Source organism: Ascochyta rabiei, chromosome 21 (genome assembly GCF_004011695.2).
Source record: "Ascochyta rabiei chromosome 21, complete sequence".
Classification (NCBI taxonomy): domain Eukaryota; kingdom Fungi; phylum Ascomycota; class Dothideomycetes; order Pleosporales; family Didymellaceae; genus Ascochyta; species Ascochyta rabiei.
Window position 1 is genome coordinate 12,912 of NC_082425.1, and position 15,058 is coordinate 27,969.

The 15,058-nt window shown below is 43.7% G+C and overlaps 3 protein-coding genes across 3 annotated transcripts, besides 11 other annotated features; 2 read left to right on the plus strand and 1 right to left on the minus strand.

Annotated features, from left to right (window-relative positions):
- Positions 1 to 1,411: part of a mobile genetic element that runs on past the window's edge.
- Positions 1 to 2,753: part of a mobile genetic element that runs on past the window's edge.
- Positions 2,754 to 2,825: a tandem repeat.
- Positions 2,826 to 3,126: a mobile genetic element.
- Positions 3,115 to 3,704: a mobile genetic element.
- Positions 3,694 to 4,604: a mobile genetic element.
- A 139-nt stretch (positions 4,605 to 4,743) lies between these two features.
- Positions 4,744 to 5,278: a mobile genetic element.
- Positions 4,821 to 4,897: a tandem repeat.
- Positions 5,036 to 5,320: a mobile genetic element.
- A 112-nt stretch (positions 5,321 to 5,432) lies between these two features.
- Positions 5,433 to 5,505: a tandem repeat.
- A 1,592-nt stretch (positions 5,506 to 7,097) lies between these two features.
- Positions 7,098 to 7,117: a tandem repeat.
- A 3,037-nt stretch (positions 7,118 to 10,154) lies between these two features.
- EKO05_0010853 (uncharacterized protein) lies at positions 10,155 to 10,901 on the minus strand (the record flags this gene model as incomplete). The annotated part of the gene is made up of 1 exon (XM_038947332.2): positions 10,155 to 10,901. The coding sequence occupies one exon, from the start codon at positions 10,899 to 10,901 to the stop codon at positions 10,155 to 10,157; it is 747 nt and encodes a 248-aa protein (XP_038793110.2).
- Positions 10,902 to 12,064: 1,163 nt separating this feature from the next.
- On the plus strand, positions 12,065 to 12,418 carry EKO05_0010854 (uncharacterized protein; the record flags this gene model as incomplete). The annotated part of the gene is made up of 1 exon (XM_038943814.2): positions 12,065 to 12,418. One exon carries the CDS (start codon positions 12,065 to 12,067, stop codon positions 12,416 to 12,418), a length of 354 nt encoding a protein of 117 aa, XP_038793111.2.
- Positions 12,419 to 12,971: 553 nt separating this feature from the next.
- Positions 12,972 to 14,689, plus strand: EKO05_0010855 (uncharacterized protein; the record flags this gene model as incomplete). Its single annotated transcript, XM_059637863.1, has 2 exons — positions 12,972 to 13,596; positions 13,650 to 14,689. The coding sequence occupies 2 exons, from the start codon at positions 12,972 to 12,974 to the stop codon at positions 14,687 to 14,689; spliced, it is 1,665 nt and encodes a 554-aa protein (XP_059493846.1).
- Positions 14,690 to 15,058: the final 369 nt, after the last annotated feature.

Sequence of the window (15,058 nt, forward strand, 5' to 3'; positions counted from 1 at the left end):
AAATTCTTAGCATTTATTAACTTTAACTAATGCTTTATTAAGGACTACTCTAGGATTATAATCCTGCTAATAAAGCTTATGCAGAAGGATACACTATTTAAGTAGAGATAAGAACAGAATAATGTATTTAAGGCACTTAAGCAAGCCTGTATTGCACCTCCTACGTTAATTATATTTTGTAGTAGTAAACTAATATATATAGAGACTAACGCCTTAGATCTAATATTAGGCGTATGTATTATATAAGAAAAGGATAGACTATAGCACCCTATTGCTTACTACTTACGTAAGTTCTTAGAACCTAAAGAACGCTATAATATGCATAATAAAGAATTACTTATAATTATATTAGCCCTAGATCATTAGCAACCATACGCAGAAAGCTGCTTAGAACTTACTATCTACACTAACTATAAGAACCTAGTATACTTTACTACTACTAAGGTCTTAAATTAATAATAAGTACGTTAGTCTAAGATGCTTAGAAAATACAAATTTAAGATATTGTATACGCTAGGCGAAGACAATAGTAGAGCTAACACGCTTAGCAGACAACACAACTTTACTAGAGAAAAGACAATAAACTAGTTTGTAGTACTAGGAATTAACTATAATAGGTTACTTAGACTATTACAGCAACTAAACAATATAATGCAAATTAAAAACAAACAGCGTATTACATTAGACGTACTAGAGGAACTTTAGGATAAAATTATAGCTAATTAATACAATAAACTACTATACAGACACCCTAGAATTACACACATAATAAAACTTATTAAGTAATACTGTAAGTTTAGTAATATAAATAACAAGGTTAATAAATATATTAAGAGCTGTTTTAACTGTTAGTAAAATAAACATAGTACACACGCAAAATACAGAGAAATATAGGTAATAGAGCTACTAACAGCGCTATAGACAAACATTACAATAGACATTATTACACAGCTACCTATCTTAAGAGACCCTGTAACTAGATATAACTATAACTTAATTTTTATTATAGTTAATAGATTTACTAAGTACGCTAAAATAATACTGTTTTAATATAGCTATACTGCAGAGCAGATTGTAAAGGTGTTCCTAGATTAACACATAAGGTATTATAGCATACTAGAATTAATTATTAGTAATTAAGATAAACTCTTTACGTTAAATTATTAGACTACGCTCTTAGCAGCTATTAGTACTAAGAAGAAGCTCTTAACAGCCTATTATCTGCAGACAGACAGACAGACTAAAAGAACAAATTAGACTATAGAAACATAAGTATAGATATACAGTAACTAGTAGTAAGATAACTAGGTTTTGCTGTTACCTATAGCATAAATCGCATACAATAACAAATTGTTAGAAGCAATAGGAGAATTACTGTTCTTCCTAAATTATAGGATGCACCTAAATCTCTTTACTAGAAGTCTAGACACGCTAATTTAGACTAAATTAGTAATATCCTTAGTAGTGAGACTGAAAGAAGTGTATAAGAAAGCGCTAGGAAATATTAGTAAGGCTTAAGAATAAGTAATCTTATATATTAACTAGAAAAGAAAAACAGCACCTTAGCTAAAAGAGGGGGATAAAGTCTATCTCCTTATAAAAAACCTTTGCACACAAAGACTAACAAAAGAACTAGACTATGTTAAAGTTAGACCCTTTTTTATTTTAAAGTAGATAAGCTTAGTTAACTATAGACTTAATCTGCTAAAGGATGTAAAGATCTATCTAGTATTCCACATATTGCTATTAGAACTAGCTAACTCTAGAACGCCTATCTAGAAGAACTTCTATTACTAAGCTAATAGTAAAGACTAATAGGAAGTTAAAAAAATAATACAACACTAAAAGGAAGGTAGCTAGGATAAATATCTAGTTAAGTAGTTATAATACCCTAACTTAGAAAACACATAGGAACGAACTACACACCTTACAAACTGCTAACAGTTGTTAAAGCAATTTAAAGAGACTAATTAGGCAGTGCTATGTTACTCTCCTAGTACTCTAAGGGATAGCCTTTAAAGGCACCTTAGGTACTAGGCAGCAACAAGAACTTATTAGGCGGATTAGTTAACTTAATAGTCCCTACCTCTAACTGTTCCTGCTCTTCTATACCGCGCTCCTCTACCGCAATAGCCTCCTTAGCACAACAGTCTAACAAATCTATTTGTTATTACAACTGCTCCTTGCGTGCATAAGCTACACGCAAGTCCTCTATAGCTTTTTCTAATATTTAAAGTACTTTAGTTTGTACTTTATAACTCTCCTTTATGCGCACACGCAATTTCTCTTTCTTAGACATTAGCTAGGTAAACTTAGATTAAGTTACCTTTACATTACAACGTTGCCTAAGGTAAACGCACTTGCTACACTTCCTAGATTAAACGTAAACCTTACGCACGCAGTTATGCTTTATATAAGTTTTATATTTTTACACTATAATCTTTTTAAAGGACTTAATAAATTTGTATAGATAATAACAGCAAGCTAAACTTAAGATAGTTAATTGTTTTAGCATTATCTAAACTACCTACTAATTAAGGACAGGCCCTACGTTATATAAATAAGCTTAAGAGACCAAGCTAAGACAGAAGGGGGATAGTGTTACAATCTACAGAACATAGGAAGGATGTAAGCTAATTATAGTGTATAGGGCACAGTAAGTATAATAAGTTATTAGGCTTAGCGTAAGCAAACATAACAGCGTTAACACTTAGTAAGAAGCTAAGGATTACGTAATATAATCAGGCTTAGCATAATTAGTACAATTAGTAATTAGTGTAATTAGTAATTAGTGTAATTAGTAATTAGTGTAATTAGTAATTAGTGCAATTAGAGGATCCTTAACACTAATCAGCCTGCATTACTACTACTATTATTAAAGTATATAGTTAAGTAGGAATAAAACCCTTATAGTTTGTGTTTAACCTTATTAATTAAGTTTGTCTTTAGAATCTTAACCTGCGCTTAAACTAGACAGTCTACTCTGTACTATTTAGTGCACCCTATCTTTACAAGCTTTACTTAGTTAATAACCCTAACCAATCCACCAGTACTCATCCCCAAGAACCAATAGAATCAGTGCTTACGGTCTTTAACTAAAGTACGACTTCAACACTAAGTTTACAAAGAGAGGAAAGTTCCTCTTAGTCTTTTGTCTCTTGCAACTATTTGCGCAAGTTTTCTAACTCCTGTTGTTAATTACCTACTTCTAGGCTATTCTAACCCTCTCTAGCTAAAGCTACCCTACAGATACAGATTCTAGGGTAAGGTGTACTGCCTAGAGGACCTACAGATCCTCTTAAGGCACTATAGACACTTAGTGTCTGTTAAGGTACCTTCTTATCTGCAGAGGGAGTTGTTACCTTATGCTCTACGGGCTCTCCTACAGGTAGGTTGTCTTAGTCCCTCTCTAAGGACAGCAAGCCTAGATAATTTAGTTTAAGACTTATAGTAGCTTAGGTCTATCTTTAATTATAATATAAGAGTAATTAGAATATAAAGAGTGTACAAATCAATTATAAGGGAGGATAGGGTTAAAGAGGATAGCAGGTGTATTAAGGTACGTAGAGTGTAGTAACAAGACTAACTGCTAGAGTATTAGCAATAACCTCTAACACCTTTATATAGTCTGGGCTAACTAGCCCTATAGTAGCTCGCCAAGACTAGCAGGGGTACCCCCAGGCCCAGCGCCTAACAACTCTTTTCAAATCTTACTATGTTTGTTTTTAGATTAGTTACTTGCAGTGATTAGTTGTGCAGTTAGCCTACTACAGCGTCTCTAGGTTCTCTAAGAGATACCTTACACTAAATTTAATCTTTTATTCCTCTATAAGGAAGTTATTTAGAAGTTTTAGGAAGTATCCCTTATAATCTCTCTTCTAATAGTAATAATTAGTATATTTGTACTTTATATATCTTTATAGAAGGTTTATAGATAGAGAAGCTAATAGCTTCTATACCCCTTCTATTATCTTTTAGAAGGATAGAATATTTACCTAGTCTCCTTTATTAACTTTACGTCTAAGTTTATAGAAAAAAGAAAAGTTCCTTAAAATCTTTTATCTCCTATAACTATTTACTCAAGTTTTCTAACATCTGTTAATATTTGCCTACTTTTAGGTTATTTAAACCATCTCTAGCTAATGCTACCCTGTAGATACAAATTTCTAGGTAAGATGTACCCTATAAAGGGCCTGCTAATCCCCTTAAGGTACTACAGACACTTAGTGTCTGTTAAGGTATCTCCTTATCTGTAGAGGGAGGTGTTACCTTACACTTTACTAGCTCTCCTATAGGTAGGATATTATAGTTCCTCTCTATAGACACTAAGCCTAGATATCTTAGTTTAAGACTTCTAGTAGCTTAGGTCTATGTTTAATTATAAAATAGAAGTAATTAGAATATAAAGATTATATAAAGCTTTTATAAGAGAGGATAGAGTCTAAGAGGATGGTAGGTATATTAAGGTATGTAGTATATAGTAATAAGACTAAATACTAGTGTATTAGTAATAACCTTTAACACCTTTATATAGTCTAGGCTAACTAGCCCTATAGTAGCTCGCTAAGAGTAGCAGAGGTACCTCTAGGCCTAGCGCCTAACGTAATTAAGTAGAGACTGCCTAGCTTAGCACACTAGTAAAAAACTTAGAATTAGCTAAACATAGTCAATATAAGACACAACTAATAATCAATATTATAAAGTTACTACATCTACACACCTAGTATACCATAAAACAATTATTGTAAAAAGCTTAATTTACAAAGCTAAGATAGAAGAGGGATAGTGTTATAATCTATAGAATATAGAAAAGATTTATTTAATAATAGTAGCTACAGCATAGTAATTATAACAACGGAATATATAATATATAAGTAATAATTATAGTATTAGTAATTAGTTAAAGGCTAAGAGAACACTTAACTAAATTAGAGCTTAGTATAATTAGTATAATCATTAATTAGCGTGATTAGTAGTAAGGGTAGTTGGAGGATATATAATACTAATTAGTCTTAATTACTACTAACATTACTAAAGTAAATAGTTTATAGGAACACAATGTCTATAGTTTGTGTTTAGCTTTTCTAATTAAACTTTTAATTATAATATTTTAACTTTACTTACAAAACAGATAGTCTACTCTATACTCTTCCTTATAGAACCTAGTTGCTATAGTCTTTACTCTTTAACCAGACGACTACCCCCTTAAGAACCTCTGCCCGTACCTATCCCTAAGACTTAATTAAACGATTACTTACAGACTTTGTCTAAAGTGTAAAACTTAATAAAACCCTTTAAGAGACTAGTGCTTTACAATCCTTAGAAGTAATGTTAGTAAAGATTACACAAAAGCGACTAAATAATTTAAGTTCTAAAAAAAACTATTATTATAAAAAGGGAAATGCTCATGCCTTAGGTAGAATTGGATCTTTTATTATTATAAAATATATTATATATATACATATATATATATTTTTATAAGGATATAGAGTACCTAAACATATAACTTAAAGCTAATGCTGTAAAGAAAGTAGCTGTAAATACACATGGCTGTGTTAATACCATTACTACATCTCTCTAGCATTAAAATGCTCTTATAATTTAGATTATAGGCTAGCTTAAGGGACTTCTACAAGCTGCTATAAGTAAGCGTCACCTAGAAGATAAAAGTGTATAAGATAGCTAGAGTAGTCATTACACTTATATGTAAGACAGACTTATTTCTAAAGAAGCAAAGGGTAATAACTATTGTTAGACTAAGAAGATGCACCTCAACCGGTTGGAGAAATGGTTGCGGGCTCTTCTGGCCGGGATGACGAAACATCTCCCGCATCTTACTGCGCAATTTGTCTCACCTACATTCAGGAGGAGTAATCCAAACAATATCCAACGACTCGAGAACGACCATAGATGGTTCTAACAAGTTAAATCATCGAGGGTATCCGAACCAACCAAACAGTTAGGAGCTAAGCGCCCTACTTGCAAGAGGATCTTGCGTAGGAAGCGCATTGCAGGCACAGGCTGTACAAACGCAAGCCCTAGCCAAGTTATAAGTGTCCGTAGGAGCGTGCAAATGGCCAACCAAGTCCACAGGCTAAAGCAGATTTTTCCAAGCTCAAACGCTACGATGAACGTTCTGCCTGTTAAACCTACCATCATGCCAGATCAATCTCCAGCTGGGCCATTGCGTCGAAGTGCTCGACTAGCAAAACGCTAAAGGGAAAGGCAATAGACGGAACCCCTCACTGACTGAAAAGTTGCAAAATGCTCGAAGAGAGAGCCGTATGTCCCACAGTATCCCTACAAGATTGAAAGAGAGCACATACAGCTCAACCTTACAAAAGCCTTATGTTTATAAGTAAAGAACAAAAGTTACCCTAACATCCTTACAGGAAACAAATTGCAAGTATCAAAGCAATAAAGAACCAGCGAGCTTGGACAGTGTCTCTTGTCAGCAAGTAAGGCTCGGGTTGGTACGCGACAGACATGGTTTAAGGAATCTAGTGGTTCCTAAGTTACCTCTAAAATGGTCACTTTCGATTCTTTATAAGACTAATCGCAGGATTAAGCGCTAACAGAGGTATTTTAGCTATCTGTACTAATTGTCCACTTTACAGCTGTCATGCTTAGCATTAGGGCTTCTTGTGTCTTACAACACTCTGACAAAGTTTTTAGTTGTACGAGATAGCTTCCTACCTTTCCAAAGGCCATATAGAACAGTGTTAGGCTGCGTGCTAACGCAATTTATGCTGTAATTATAGCCTCGCTGATAGGCTCATGCTGAAAGAACAGAATGGCGGCAGCGGTGTTGACGACCACGTCCAAGTGCATGTCGCAGTGATGGGCACTCAAGTAGATATGCCTGCCTCAATCAAAATTTCGCAAGAACACCCAAGGGCAACGTTAAAAGAATTATTTGATAGAGCTATGGCCTACAGAGTATACATCAATAGGTGCTGCAATATACAATAACGTGACTGGACCCCAAAGCGCGTTGTTACCCTTCGCACCGTCAATAAGGCCAACGCAATGATGTTACTGGTTTTGAAAGAGGACTAGATGTCATTGGCGGCGAGGCAAGGTGATTACAGGCGTTTGGGGGGGGGGGGGGGGGGGGAATCCCATAGGACGGGTGGCCGGGGCTTACGAGCATCTTTCGGACTGCTGTACATGATTCTGCTGTTATCCATTTGAGCTCTATATTAATGATTGGCTGTTTAGCAGATGCGATTGGATCGTATGTTTACGGGCCAAGGTTATGTTGAGATAAACCACGGACGCATCTTTGAGTCTGGCGCGGTATGGCCATCCATATCACGCCTTTTCGGCTCCGAGCAGCCACTTGGCAAGATGCAGGACGAAGAGGGCTAGTCGCATGTAGGACTCAATTGGTTCATTACGCCTGGGTGTGTAGCCTTTTTGGTACTGTTCGACAGTTTATTGGCTTTTCTGCCACAACTTGTATCCTTCTGAATTCGAAGTGGCTGCTTGGGCTGGCAGAACGCAGTAGCGCTTGAGACACGGAGCAAGTTGAGCGAAATAGAGGTGGAACTACGGGCAAAGGGCTCTCGTTGTGGCCAGGATGGCGCAGACGCTGCGTCCGCGAGAGACCCGACGCAAGTCGCACTGTAATCTTTAAGGGGCCGCAGAGCCGGTGGTATGCAATATGTGAAAGGGTATTGTTCATTGACGTGTTTGTAACCAGCGTGATCTGGTACCTTGACTAGACAAGTCCTCCGCCGCGCGCTCGTTTGAAGGGGTTGATGTATAGATGGAAGTTCCGCGTCATGTTCTGTATCTCCTGAGAAGGGTTTCGAATTGTAGAAATCACTCATTGGCATCGTAGTAGGCGGGACAATGGTAAGAGTCCTTCCGCTTCTGATAGTAGTTCACACAGGCAACATCCTTACACTGAGGCCTGACACTGTTTCCCTGAGGATGGGTGTATGATTTGGTGTCCATAGCGTGCAGCCAGTGATCGGTGGGGTTGATTTTGACAGAATGGTTTATCAGTGCTCTTGTTGTGCAGACCATGATGTCTCTCTCGTATCTTATCACAAGTCACTGTGAGGAGATGATGGTACTGACAGCATGACTCGGACATTGGAGTGTGATGTCCAACTTAGTGCCGTTATGCCCAACTCCGTGACGATAGTCCCATGATAGGGGTGACGGCAGATAGAACGATCGAGATAATTCTGGTGCCAGTCCTGGGATATCGTTCTCGCCTGTCTCATAGTGAACGAGCTGACTTGTGCGCAACGCAGGACTGAAAAATGCCATCTCGGGTAGAGCACAAGAATGACTACTAGGGTATAGTAAGGCAGCTGTTCCACAATTGCGAATCCTCTGAAACAATCCTCTAAGCTCTTGCGCAGGAATACGGCCGTCTGCAGTAGCAGCAAGCGTGGCAAAGCAACCGTGGGGTTCCCACTCTAGATTAAGCACCACAATATTTGGATCACGCGTGCTGGTGACAAGACGGGCTTGAGGCCGGGTTGACGCCTCAGAGCTTATGCAGCGTGTGTCATGACTGGGATCATAACACTCTATCTTGAAGCTGTTGAGGCAGGCTTGCCAGTCTCCTTCTCCGCGTTGTTTCTGCCGCCAGTCGTCAATATGTGCCTTGATACTGGCCCAGCTGATCGAGACGTGTGCACACAGTGGCACTACCCCTTGTTGGCCTAGGCAGTTTCGTTTCGACTGACGCCACAAAAACCCCGGGGGGGATTGGAAAACATCGTGGCAACTGTCGCAGGCGTTGCAGTAGAATCTTCTCCGAGAATCTGTCCCACGATATCTCTGCTGAAACTTGCAATCGTCAAGAACTTGAGCATGGGCATAGTTCCAGCGCTTGCAGCTATTGCAGCGTCCATCCCTTTGTAAAAGCCACCAAAACTGTAGCCTTGAACCATTGCGGAGGTCAAAAGCTTCACCTCTGAGAGAACACGTCGATGATCCATAAAAATGAATCCGCTCACTGTTAAGAAGTCGAAAGAATATCCTTGAGGTTATTCGGAGACATAGCAGCGCAGCGAAATCGTCACGCATGAAGTCCAAGATACACAGCAGGAGCTCCTCCGGCAGCCGACTGATCAGTGGACAAAAGCGATTGTTGTAGGCCTGGGCGGCGATAAGTGGGTTCATCTTACGCTTCAGCTCGCCTAGGGCAAGAAGAAGGGTTCGAGCTCGTTCATCGTCTCGATTCTGTCGCTTTCCAGTTTCGCGTGCCTTCGGCTCCTCGTTGGGGCGTTATTTTTCGCGCAGTCCTTGGAACGTTCTCCTTAAAAAGAGCATCGCCAAACTCGTAGTCAGATCGAACAGGAACAAGGAGCTAGGGCGTTTGTTGAGCAAACAAGCAGGTGGACGCGTCAGACTTGATTGAGAAAAGTTAAGTGTAGCTTGATTGGAAGCTATAAGCGTCCGCGGTCAACCACATCAGCTCTCCCACTTTGGTAGCCTTGCGCGTGAGTGCTCTGTCGTTGTTAAGTATTTCTGTGCTCTGAATTCGCGAGGATTTAAGCCCGTGGTGCGAGATCTCGCTACGGGGTCCGTTTTTCAATAATCGTTTTTCTTGTATGAACCAAAGAATAGTGGTCCCGAATCTGGAGCTCAAGCAGGGCCATAGCTAAAATTGGCTTAGGTGCCGCCGTCCCCTCGAAATGCTATATTGCGTACGGTCTGCAACGTGGTGGCTTTTGCCTGAAAAAGTATTGATCAATGGCGCCGTATCGGGGAGTAGTGCCGCATTGGCTGCTCACCCGTACCTTCCAACGCCCTAAGACTACGATATCTTAAATTGCCTCGAATGCGCAGTGTTACGCTGGCCGTGATGCAGCCTTGCCTGTGATATTGTCATCGCCGCGATGTAGCCGTGACTGAGATGAAGTCATGACTGAGACGTTGTATTCGCTGCGACCTGGTGACTTGTGTTTGGCTGCTACGGTATTGGTTTTAGCTGCGACTTGGTCTTGGCTGCGATATTGCCTCGACTGTTCTGACACCGAGTTTACACTGGTCTCCTCTGATACGAAGTAGACGGAGAACCAAGTGAAGGTCTGATCTTTGCTATCCGCTTCATATTTCAGCGGACCCAGTTAATGCACGTACATGCAATGCAGGGTACGCCCAGTATGATTGGAGCGTCTGACCCGTCAGACCGATGCCCGGCCCGGCCAGGGTAAACCCCAACCAGGTGTCGATGTCTGGTAAGTAGCCGCCGAGGTTATTCGAACGTAATTCTTCTTCTCAACACGATGTTTCTTGCGTAAACCCTCGCTTGTTGCCTGCTCCATCCGCGTGACCTGCTGTTTGAGGGTGGCGAGCAGAACTCTCTCTGCCGCACAGTTGGCTGTGATCTGGACAAGCGACGTTTCGGCTTCCTGCTGCCCTAGCTCGGCGATCTCAGCAGCCTGCTCAGCCCTCGCAGCCCTCTGCGTAGCAGCGGCCAATTTCTCCTCGACATCGCTGAGGTCTCTCTGGACTTCTTGGAGGGCGATGGCGGCCTCGGCTTTGGCGGCGGCAAGGACGCGGTCCTGCTCGACCTCATTCCTGAATGGCTTGAGTAGGAGGTTGACAAGCACCACGCACCTCAACAGAGCAGAAGACCAAGAGGGATAGGCCGAGCCGATCGATTCAACCCAGCGGGAAAAGACTTTCCAGCTGGCGGCAATCCGGCGAGCGCAGAGCGCGCACCAGCCAGTCAGAAGAAGTGCGGCCAGAAGGCCGGAAGGCAGAACGGGCGCAACATTGCTTGCGATTGTCTGCTGCACGTCACGCAGGTTGTCGAGGCGGTCAAGCAGGAGTTTGAAGCGGCTGACGGCGTCGTACCGACAATCATCTTCAGGGGCAACAACCCTAGCAGCAAAAGAAAAGAAGAGGAAGAGGAAAAGAAGCAGCATTGCTTTCGTCATCGTTATCGTTGTTTTCTTCTTCGTTTTTAGTGGTTATGGCACAGTAAGCTCGCGCAAGCCCAAGGGCTTTGTTTACTCAAACCTGCTCCGTTCCTGCCATATTTCTCTAGGGAAGGAGAACCAAGCTACTATCGAAGGCAAGAGGACTGTTACAACTGCTACACCTGGCGTAACCTCAAGTTAGACGGTAATGGCCATATTCAATATCTTTGCAGGCGTCGCTGCGACATTCACGTCCTAGCCATAGCACAACTATACCACAAGGGATGCTAACCAGGCAGTTTTAGCTTTTACAGCCTGACATGTTAACAGCTCTACGTCAGTACTAACGCTAGCTAAATTGCAACACCAGACATATTTTTTAAGAAGGGTGTTGAGTCTTTAGCTAGATGAGACTAACTTTGTAACATGCTAAATAATAGTCATTTTTGCTACATGATTCTCTTTCTTAGCGTCCTAAGCGTATCCTAACTCTTAAAGCGGAGGATATGGATGTACAGCCAGGAAATCTTTAGTCAGCATATGGAACATATTAAGGTTATATCCTATTATAAAGACTAGAACTAATCTAAACACGAACACTAACTAAATAATAGACAGATATAGCAGCTTTAAGTATTTATGTATCATCAGTCTAGAAGGAGAAACGTTTTGCTATCTTTGTTAAATAACATCTAAGGGACAAGCTTACTTCTTTTAGTAAAGGTGCTGTTATATGTGCATAGAAACTTACAGACTCAGCGAGCAGCTTGACCAGCGGTTGCTACGCATGAAAGAGGGTGTGACGAGCGTTAAGGACCGTATAGCGACCGTTGAGGGCCGAACGACAAGGGGTGGGGGCCGAATGACGACCGCCGAGGAGCATACAGCAAATACGCCAGAGCAGACAACACCCACTTAAGAGCGTGTAACACCCACCCAAGAGCATCAAGACCGTACGACGACCGGCCAGAGCCAGATGCGCGGACTCAAAGTAAAGGCCTCGACGCTAGTGTGAATTGCAGAGAGTACCAGCATCTCTCAGTCCCCTACCGCCCCCTCGTCTGCATCCCTGCGTCTCATACCCGGCGATACATCCCCCTCAGCGCCGAATAGTACGTCTCCCCCTTACGTCTCCCTTCCCTCACATCTCACTAACGGTGGAAACAGCTATGACAGGAATCCTCCTCGCCCGTGAACCAGAGGAAACCAGCAATGCCACCACCGAACGCCGGCGCGACGAGTACCTCGCCTTTCTCTCCACCCAGCCGCTGCCAGTCTTCGTTTCTGACGCGCCAAAGTTGCTGAGCCACACGGTCCCGCCACGCCACGACCTTCGATTCCCCACCGACGACTTCAAGCGGCGCAATGCGAAGAAGGGGGGCATAAGGGACTTACTACCGCCAAAGATAAAGGTTGGCGCGTTCAAGCGCAGGTTCAGCGCTGAGAGGGCGGTGCGGCGTTATATCAAGATGGCAAAGCTTTGTTGTGATGATGATGTCAGCAGCCAACCGGCAATAAGTTAAGCAATCCGCAGTCCGCAATTGGCCAGCGCACGGACTAGTGCCAGGTCCATGTGACTTCGCGCAATCGTGTATGCCCAGCCCCTTCTCCGTCCCGCCATCAATACATATTCACCCTAAGCTCCGCGACGACCACATGGCTCTCACCACAACCACACGCCGGCTCATGCCTAGCCGATCACGACATCTCTATCATCTGCCGAAACCGCCGCACTCGACGTCTCCGCGCACTCCCTGTCTGCTTTTGTCCATCATCCTTGCGAAGTGCACAAGGCCTCCAACACGTCGCCTGCTCGCCGCTTCAGCCTGCTCACTTGCTACGTTTTGGCGGCGGTCTGCTGCTGTTGGAGGGGTGGTTCACTGGCTTTCGGCAGTCGCGCGGATTCGAACGGGCGACGTTGCACGTGGGCGAACGCTGCCGAGTCAAGGCTGCTCGCACCGACATCAAAGCCTGGGTGGGCGGGTTCCCTTGTGGTCTCTTGTGGTGAAGACTCGCCGCAGGGGGGTTTTTGTTGCGTAAGTATCTGGTCCACGTGATCGCACGCTAATCACAGCAATGAGCAAGTCGAACAACAACCAGCCTAAGCTCGGCTTCCCTGTCTTGATCTACCTGGCCCCATCTGCTCCGCTGTCGCTGTCATTTCAGCTGCGCATCCAGTACAATACGGAGCTAAAGCAGGCCTCGTTTATGCTTGGCACAGTGGCCTCGGCGTTCCTTGAAGGCGCCAGCGACGAGCATTCGTTTGTTGCGCAATACGATGCAGATGATCTCGACTCCAACACGCTCAACAACAACAACAAAGTGCAGTTGCAAGTTCCACCCACGCGCCTGGACGAAATCAAGCGCGACACTGGCACACCGCACGTCATTTCTTTCACCTTGCGCCTTAAACGCCCATGTCCGCTCTGGTGTCCGCGCCTTGACGCCCTTGTGCCCGCAGCTGGGCTCAGCGCCGAAGCATCCTTCAAGGAGCTGGTGCAACTCTCCAAGGCGACAACAGTCCATATCGCACTCAACCGCAAATGGCTGACCGATGAGCACAAGCATCTTCTTCAGATCATCAACAGCGGCAGCGAGGCTCTTAGCGGCTATCCCGTTGCCAGATACTACTCCAAGTTCTTCAATCAGGCCGACTGGACAGTCTTCAGACCCGAGTCCCCAAGTAAGCGTCCAAGGGAAGGCAAGTTTGCAAATACCCACAACACTTGTTTCTCATTGCTTACCTACGCTCAGTCTCGCCTCCCTCAACGCCACCAGATTACAAACGCGCCAATCTGAACAAGTCGCCATCTTCCATACCGATCTCTTCGCCAACTGATGTCGCCACGTCACCTTCACATTCACAAATCGCAGGTTTTCTTGGCCTCCATCCCCAGGGAATTCAGAATGAGAATGGCCCCCAGATCCAGGCCATTACAAGTGTAGTTGAGCGCCACCTGCCTGGTCTTGTCCAGCAGTTCCTCCCCTATGTCATTGAGCAGACCCTGCCCAGCCTTTTCGCTCTTCCAAACAACTTCCCGTCCTACACTTCCAACTTAGACACACCTTCGCCCCCCAACCAAAATCAAATGCCACATCCTCTCAATCTTACACCCCTCGGCGCAACTCTCATGCCCTTCATCTTTGATCACTTACGCCCCCAGGTGCAGCAGATGATATCGTCATCACTGAATCGTGGCGTGAATAGCAGGCTGGAGCAGGCATTGTTCCACATTGGCGATAGGGCAGATGAGAACATAACAGATCTGCATCAGGCGATAGAAAGCGGCATAGATGATGTGCTGAGAGAGCGAGATGGATTAATGCATAAGCTACGACAAGAGAAGGAAGAAGCGATCAAGGAAATGCAGCTGGAAAGAGACAACGGCATGTACGAGGTGGAGACAAAGCGAGATGATGGCATGATGGACTTGAGTCAGGAAAGGAATAAAGGAATCGACGCATTGCAGTGGGAGAAGGAGGGAGTCGAGGATGAGCTGCATCGCGTCGTGTCAGATGCTCTTGTTGAACTGCGGGGGGACGCAGATAATACGTGCGAGTCTGCGCTTAGCGAAGCCGACTCGCGCATTTGGGACCGAGCGAATGAGATTGTCGCCGGGGCTCACAAAGATCTCGAAGAGATACAAAAGACGACGATGAGAGTGATGAAGGGCGAGACAATTCTTCTGCGTGGCCAACGTCCTGGGCGACGTGCCGGCAAAGGTGGGTACTGGGGCCTTGGGCATAGACAAGTCTCTCAGAGTCACCTCTCACTACTTAAGACGTGGCTGTAGGTTTTCTCACAAATGGCAAGCACAGCTATTTGTTATGCCTAATGTTTGCGCATCGAAGACCGCTCATTAGCAGCGCCGCGATGCTTGCAATCTCTTGAGTCCAGCAGACTCAACTGGCGTCGATCATCAACACCAAGCCGGACCAGGAGCTGAGTGCTGCTGCCAAGTAGCGCCTTATTCTCAGCACTTGCAACAAGCTGCCTCGCCCCCAGTTACAAAGTCTGAGCAGAAGTTCTAGATGGAAGCGAGAATGGAGATTTGCTGACTTACTGATGGTTCGGTTCGAAAGTGTACATTCCCAACACTGCCATTAAGCACTGCAGCGAACTGTAGCCGGTACTCGACGGTCTGTTGGGGCGTTGAGCACCT